This window comes from Apus apus, chromosome 1 (assembly GCF_020740795.1).
Source record: "Apus apus isolate bApuApu2 chromosome 1, bApuApu2.pri.cur, whole genome shotgun sequence".
NCBI lineage: Eukaryota > Metazoa > Chordata > Aves > Apodiformes > Apodidae > Apus > Apus apus.
In genome coordinates, this window is record NC_067282.1 from 126,289,137 (window position 1) to 126,297,359 (window position 8,223).

An 8,223-nucleotide genomic window follows, 5' to 3' on the forward strand; every position below is an offset into this window, starting at 1 on the left:
GGCAGGGCAGGGGCACCATCTCCAGGTGCACAGCTGTGTGACCTGAGGCCCAGAGGGATGGCGTGGTTTTGCCCGTGCTCACACTAGTGGTGCACACGCTCCCAGGCCCCTCTCTAACCACTAGACAATGCTTCCTGCGTCGTTATGTTATTGATACTAATTCAGAATAATTTTGCAAGGGGGGGAGGGCCCAACAGGGAGTGCAGTGGGGGGAGGTGGCCAATGAGGGCTGAGCATCTTTCAGAAGTGATGCCCCTTCGCATCTCAACCCTTCGTTTTTCGGCTCCTGCAGCTCCACCACACCCTGGTGAAACACGGCAGGGGGTAGATAGGAGTGAATGGGGAGGGGACAGACGGGGCAGGCCACATTTCTGTACATCAAGTCAGAGGGCTGCACAGACGGAGCCTGCAAGACAACTTCCCTGCAATCCCATCCCCTGAGAGAGACCCTGGCAGTCATGGACAGGTAAAATGAGTGCCTGCAGTTTCTTGCTCGTATAAGAAATTAGGGTCTTTCATGTAGAATTAACATGCTCTCCATTCGGTGGTCACCGTCCCTTTACCTTTCCTCATCTGACTCAGTGATCTAACACCCTGCCCTGTCCTATTCTTGCACCTTGCTTCTCCGTGTGTCTGTCATTCTTTCGCTTTGACTGCCTCCCCGTACTCTTTTCCCTTTTTGTCATTTCTCTTTCTTGTGACTATTCTCTATTCCTTTTCATTCTTTTTCTTTTCTAGAAACAAAAAGGATAACAGAAATATTAACATTTTGATGCTATCTGCCCCATAAGCACCTCAATGCCTGACCACTCTTCTCTCCTTATCCACCTCTTTTTTCTCGCACCAGATTTCTGTCTTACTCTGTTTCTGCTGCTCACACTCTTGTGCTTGTAAGCACAAATTGTTCCAGCATTGGATTCCTCTGCTTGCACTGCAATTACTTTGTGAGCTAATTGTGATCAAATCACACTCCACAATGCCTATCTGGACCAAATGATCCTTAAGGTCACTTCCAACCTGTCATTCTATGATTTTATGATAATTCACACACACAGAAACCTTCACTCTGGTGTGACGATTTGCTTAATTAACCTTTTTATGAGGGGAAGGTCTCTATTCAGTCCACTTCTTCATTGCCCGGGTATAATCACAGCTCCTGTGTCCTTCCTGCTTTCCCTAGAGGCATCCTACAGGTATAGGAGTGGACATGTATCCCGCAGTTTGTACCTAACTATACATCTGTTCTGTTGCCCCCCGCAATGCATCTTAATTTATTATTCTTCCTGTATCAGCCCCATTCTGAATTCCTTCCTAGCAAAAGGACCCCTCCAATGGTGAACTCCAGAGAGAAGGGAAAATGGGAACTGATGTTAATGAACGTTTCTAGTCGAACAAATGGCTTCTGGTATTTAAATTGTCTCCACTTTGTTCTGACACTGAAAAATAACCCAAGTAATCATAATTTTATTTTTTTCTGGATTTTGGTGTAGTTTCTTGTTCTTTACACTTATTTGCCTCCACGTGTTGCTCCACAGGGGCAAAATCATTGAACAGAGAAAAAAAGGGAAGAAATGAGAGAAGGGACAGTTAGAACAAAAAAATCAGAAACACTCCAAAGGCAAATATTTTTGCCTAAAACTTCACAAAAAAAAAAAAAGATACAAGGGAAAGCCTGTTTTCCCTAAACTTTTTGATGTGTTGAAAAGTGTTTTTCTATGTGGCTTTGATGGAACATCAACATAATTATAATTGGTTTTCACCTGGCTTACATGATTCTTCAAAAAGTGGTTGCATTTTTCACAACTCCTTTGTTCCATTTTCTGCTCTTCTGGCACACCCAGAAAGCCTCTGGTCTACCATACCTGTTCATTTCCCATGTGACTGGGCTATCTTCTCTGAACAACCTGAGGATCCATCATACATATAAGGGTGTCCCCTCTCCAGCACCACTGTTACGGGGCAGAGTCTTCCTCACATCTCTGCAACAATACACATCTAAGAGCAAGAAGCCTGAGGTGAACCCCTGGTTTTGTGAGAGGATCAACATGTGTTGTGTGTGTTAGGGAACAGGCACACTTGTTTATACAAAAGTAGGGAAACAGGGTGAATCTAAGGTGGTAGGAAGTGGGGCAGCTCTAGGCATGAGAAATAAATCAAAACCAATAAAGAGGAACATAACGTGCCGAAGAGAAAAGTGGGTAGGGGAAACATGCACCCAAAGGGAACTGCCAGAGAAAAGGGTGATGAAATGCAGTGTGATCAGTTTGTGCTCTACTCCTGACCCAACCTGCAAGCCCAGCAGAGCAGAACTGGGGCAGTGCTTACAAGACAGACCTCCAGGAACAGCCTGAGGCTGTTGTTGGCTGAATAAAATGCTTAGTAGGGATTATTTACTCTCTGAGTGTGTGCAGGACTCTGCAGAGCCTTTTCTTCTCTATGGACTTTCTCATAGCAGGAGATATGCCACAATTCCCATGTTATCCACTTTTCTAGGAGCACGTGTGGCATAACTGAGCATGTGTGTGCTTGCTTTTTCTGTGTGAGCAGAACAACTATTTTTACCCCACAGGCTGAGGACTACAAGGCAGGAAAGAGGATGCATGCAGGTGGGACAATCAGGATAGTAAGGGTGCTTGAGGAAAGACTGTGCCTCTCTGGAGATGCAGAAAATCGATCTCACTATCACTTAAACTAACCCCATCTCCCTGCTGAACATCAGCCTGTCAGAGGGAAAAGACAACAAAGGGCATGATTATTTTTAACCCGTTCACTTCTGTTTTGCATTACTGTGGGGGAGGTATCTCACCTCAATGAACACAGTGCTTTTCAGCTGCCTGTGTACCTCCACTTGGCAGTGAGGCTGTTAGATAAGGCTCATGGCTACCTTACCCTCCCCATGCTCCTGCTGCCTCTCCCCAGCAGGATACCTCAGCATGGAAGCACCACTGCAATCATCTTGATGTTTGACTAACATGGGAATGATGCTTGTGTCTGGAGAGGTGTCAGCATGCCTTCCCCATCAGATATTCTGTCAGCCAGTGTGTATGGCACTTAACCTTTTGTGCAGTGCTTGGAAAGTCCTCTCTAAAGAGGCTATTATTTGATCCACTCCTTGCCCCCATGGTTTTTCAGGGTTTCATACAACAGAAATAATATTTCTTGATGGCTGAATTCCAGACCATCTCATCTTCCCCAGTCTTCTCAGACGTGTTCATCCATCTCCCTCATTGGTGTCCGTGTTATGGATATTTGCAGATATTATCACACTCTACTCAGCCATAGTCACTGTTTGACTAATCACTACTAAATGGCTTACTGTTTCCACTCACAAGGTCACCTGCTTCATCCCCACAGTCACGTCTGCACCCTTTCCCTAAGACTTCGCATGCAAATTACTGATGCTCTTCTTGTACTGAGAGGTCTGGACACCAGGAGGATATTTTTGGTGCTCAGCTCTCAAAAAAGTCATGTCCAACTCCTGGCTCCAGAGTGAAGCTAATGTAAATGTTCTCTTGCCTTTTCCTGCAGTCTCCTGATGAATAGGAAACTCTTCCTCTACAACTTCAAGAACCTGCGCTGGGCAAAGGGCCGACGTGAGACCTACCTCTGCTATGTAGTGAAGCGCCGTGACAGTGCCACATCGTGCTCCCTAGACTTCGGATACCTGCGCAATAAGGTAGGGGGAACACCTTGGAATCCTCTCCTTAGATCTATGCTGAGGTGCATGCAATTCCAGTTCACCTGTGGCAGCAGAGAAATGGAGGCTGCCACAACAATGCAGGTACTGGCACACATGTCCACCCGCACGGACATTGCGCTGCTACTGCTACTTGAGGGATGCAGGCTACAGATAACCTGTACTTTATAGGATGTTTTGGGTTGGAAAGGACTTTAAAGATCATCTGGGTCCAAGCCCCCTGCATGGCCAGGGACACCTCCCACTAAACCAGGTTGCTCAGAGCCCCATCCAACCTGGTCTTGAACACTTCCAAGGAAGGGGCTTCCACAACTTCCCTGGGCAACCTGTGCCAGTGTCTCACCACCCTCAAAGTGGAGAATTTCCTCCTCCTGTCTAACCTGAATCTCCCTTCTTCAAGGGAACCCTTCTTCAAGGACTCCATGTCCTCTTGCTACAAGCCCTCATAAAAAGCCCCTCCCCAGCTTTCCTGTAGCCCCTTCAGGCACTGGAAGGCTGCTATAAGGTCTCCCTGGAGCCTTCTTTTCTCCAGGCTGAACAACCCCAACTCTCTCAGCCTGTCTTCATAGAAGAGTTGCTCCAGCCCTCTGATTATCTTCGTGGCCCTCCTCTGGACTCACTTCAACAGATCCATGTCCTTCTTATGTTGGGGGCTTCAGAACTGGACAGAGTACTGGACAGGTGGGGTCTCACTAGAGTGGAGTAGAGGGGGAGATTCTCCTTCCTGACGTGCTGACTGCACTTCTTTTGATACAACCTCAGACACAGCTGGCTTTCTGTGTTGCAAGCCAGCTGTGTCCTACCCCCAGTGGTGTTACCAGCAAAGTATCCATACTCCTTGCTGCTTTGCCAGCCTACCTATTTTTCTGCTTAGCCCTCACCCATTTCTTCTGTTGTGCCTACACATCAGTGCATCCCTGTGCTTTTCCACTTATGCACCACTGTGCCTTCTCCCTCTGCGTGCTGACCCTAGGACCTCCCCCTCACCTTGTTTCTCCACCCCTCACACTCCATCCAGCTCACACCTCCTTCCTTACCCTTTTCCACCCTGCTTGTCCCCCACCTCACGCCTTGCCTCTCTCTCTCTTTGATGAAGATGGGCTGCCACGTGGAGGTGCTCTTCCTGCGCTACATCTCAGCCTGGAACCTGGACCCGGGCCGCTGCTACCGTATCACTTGGTTCACCTCCTGGAGCCCCTGTTACGACTGCGCCCGGCACGTGGCCGACTTCCTGCGTGCCTACCCCAACCTGACCCTTCGCATCTTCACGGCAAGACTCTACTTCTGTGAGGACCGCAAAGCAGAGCCCGAGGGCCTGAGGCGCCTCCACAGGGCAGGGGCTCAGATTGCCATCATGACCTTCAAAGGTGAGATGTGCAGGCGAGAATGTGGTGATGGAAAGCTATGGGGGTTAGGGAGACCCAGGAAATTGGGAGAAGCTAGGACAAGGAGCCAGAGAAGATGATGGCAGGATATGTTGATTTAGTGGTCCTAAGAGAGGTCAGTGTCTGCTCTGGGGCGGTCTTGAGCACTCTGTAACTCCCCTGTGTCTTGTGCAGATTACTTCTACTGCTGGAACACATTTGTGGAGAACAGGGAAAAGACATTCAAAGCCTGGGAAGGACTGCATGAAAACTCTGTCCATCTGTCCAGGAAACTTCGACGGATCCTCCTGGTGAGGGCCAATTCTCATTCTCCTTCTGGTGCCTCTTCCTCTCAGCATCTTCCTCTCTTCCTCAATATAGTTCCTCTCTGGTCTTGCTACCCATCTCTGCCATCTGCCATTTCATGCATTCCTGTGTCTTCACCTTCCATGTCCCTCATGCCTGTCTCTCTTAACTTCCTTTATACATCCTCTCCTCATTCTCTTCCCCTTTTTTCACCTCTCATCCCATCTCCTGATGTTCCTTCCTCCTTCCCCATTTTCATAGGCTCCTGCTCACTTGAAAACTGACCTACCATTTATATTTTGTCCTGCAGCCACTGTACGAAGTAGATGATTTACGAGATGCCTTTAAAACTCTGGGACTTTGAAGTGAAGGTCATCAACAATCAGAAGACTTCACAAACACTTGTTCTTTGATTTTCAACTCTCTCGCTCACAACAGATCTTTCTCTTCTTTCCTCTTTACATCTCTCTTCCTTACAGCCCTGTGTCTAGAGATAAGACTATCCTTACTTTTCATTTCTAAGGAGAATTAGGCTGATCTTCTGCAGGCATATTCCTCAGACTCACACCCCATCCATTGATAGCTGGGAATCAACAGGACTGCAGTGACATTGCCAGAAAGGTATTTGTCCTCCCTTGGTCCCTGCAGAGCTAATTCAGGCAGTCCACTAAATGGAGTTCTAGGCTTAACCTTGCCAGATGGAAGCAGACAGCCTGCAAAGCTGTTTCTGGGACTGTGTTCTGACCTGCACGTCACTGATCATTTCATGAGCACTTCAGGGACCATGGCTCTTGGCTCTTAGAGCTGCACGATGCTGAGCTGCTCTGAGCTCTTCCCTGTGAAATGTCAATTTGTCCTTTTGGAGGTGGGTGAGAAGTTGAGAACCATTACCATTTAAGTGGTATAGCCTATGTCCTAATGGCAAAATTGACCACTTATTAAAAAGCTCAACTGAGAACATTGAAATGAGTTCTGGAAAGCCTGGGTAGCTTAGCTTGAAAACCTTACTTGAAGCCAGCAGATTTTCAAAGTGGACTGTGTGCAGGCCCAGGCCCTCTAGGACTTCCTACCCAGAAAGGAGCTGTGAGTCCAGGTTTTGTGCCCTAGGAGAGGTTGAAACTAGACAATAAAATCCTAAAACGCAAGCAGAAGGTTCACTGGTCAACATTTTCAAGTATGATCTGCAATTCTGGGTGTCCAGCAAGATATTTCCCATGCAGAAATAGGAAGCCCACTGAACTCCTGTTACTTATGATGTAAACAATAGCAGCTCAGGGTCAGTACTGATGAATGTGTGGCCCTCCTGCCAGGCCAGAAGGGAGCCACCAAGGCACTTCGCTACTGCAATATTTTTCCAGCATACATCAACAGAAAAACACCCTTAATTTCCATATTGTGTTGTCCCTCAAACTTAATTTCTCATTCACTTAGGTTGAGGTTGTGGCATTGTAGATGGTTCATTGGTATCCACATCAGTTACCATCTGTTACTTGACAGTGCAGAGAGGAGCAACACAGCTCCCACTACTGGAGGACTTTTCATGCACTGAAAAGTCCCTCCCTAGCTGTCTATACAGCTAGCCTGTAGATAGATATCTTCCACAGGGGGCAAAATCAAAGTACCTTCCTGCCTGGCAATCACAGTCTTTCCACTAGGGGACTCCATTAGTTCCTGACCTTGTGTACATAGTCCTTACCAAGTTGAGACATGGGTTCATAGTGCACACCTACTCACCACCACCTTCCTACAACCTAAATTACAGATGGATTCCCCTCTGCAGTCTGACCTCTTGAGGCATTGCCAAGGCTAAGTGTGTCCCACATTCTGGGGGTGCTCTGTCATTTTCTTCATGATGGCTGTGAGTTGTCTGCTCCATCCTGTTCCTCTTTATGTGAAAGGCTGGAGGTTCCTGTGTTGCTGCTCAAAACACTTCCTATGGTGATAGGCCAGACGCAGAAGGACAGCAGAGAGCCCTGCTCCCACAGTGCCTCTTCCTGCTAGGAAAGGTCACAGCTGGGTGCATCACAAGCTTTCTACAACTTCAGGCTCATGAGGCACACTCAGCTTGAGGAATTTTGACCAGGAATAGCAGCGAGAGGGTTTTTTTGCAAAGCATTAATTTGCAAGCATGGTGTTGTATATTTGTTTGATATGGTGGATATTATTTATATAAATAAAGGTCTTATATCTGCTTTTGTCATTATTTTGGTACCATTTGGGTGAGGGAAGTAAAAGGTGACATAAAGGATTGACATTTCATCTGTCCTTTCTGATTTCTGGAGACATAAACTGGCACGAACCTATTAAACTCTCTTTATCCTTTTCACTTGGAACTTCAAAATCGTTGAAAGTGTCACCCAGCAGATCAAGGTGGATAAAGAGTTCAGGCAACAGGTGCTACCAAAAATCCGTAATGTAAATCCTAGAGTTGTTTAGGATACTTCCTTCATTGATTACAAGCCTGTAATCCCCATTCATGACTTGTAATTGACCAAAGTGGACACAGAAGTGCTGACTCAAAATACTTCACAAAACAAAAAGAGAAACAGAGATGTGAAAAGGACCTGTCTTTCAACTTTTGGCATTGGCCTGTACAACACTGTTGTCCTCAGTGGAATTATTCGAGAGCTACTACAAAAAGTAACCTTTTCTAAAAAATCAGCTGAGACACTGGTTTTTGCTTAAGTGCTGACAAACATTGAGTTGGAGATGAGGGGACTGAGTGCTGCATCAGCAGCTTTGCAGACGACACCAAGTTGGGTGGCAGTATTGGTCTGCTTGACGGTAGGAAGGCTCTACAGAGGGATCTGGACAGGCTGAATCTATGGGTTGAGGCCAATTGCATGAGGTTTAACA

General features: G+C 46.9%; 1 protein-coding gene across 1 annotated transcript; it reads left to right on the forward strand.

Moving 5' to 3' along the window:
- The first annotated feature begins 458 nt into the window (after positions 1-458).
- On the forward strand, positions 459-7,495 carry AICDA (activation induced cytidine deaminase). The gene is made up of 5 exons (XM_051617209.1): positions 459-466; positions 3,529-3,676; positions 4,794-5,064; positions 5,257-5,372; positions 5,678-7,495. Exons 1-5 carry the CDS (start codon positions 459-461, stop codon positions 5,729-5,731), a joined length of 597 nt encoding a protein of 198 aa, XP_051473169.1. The 3' UTR covers positions 5,732-7,495.
- The last annotated feature ends 728 nt before the right edge of the window (positions 7,496-8,223 follow it).

Excerpts from the sequence above, each read along its gene's own strand:
- AICDA (XM_051617209.1), top strand. Across the intron at positions 3,677-4,793 it reads TCGGATACCTGCGCAATAAG|ATGGGCTGCCACGTGGAGGT; the intron begins GTAGGGGGAACA and ends TCTTTGATGAAG. Across the intron at positions 5,065-5,256 it reads TGCCATCATGACCTTCAAAG|ATTACTTCTACTGCTGGAAC; the intron begins GTGAGATGTGCA and ends TGTCTTGTGCAG.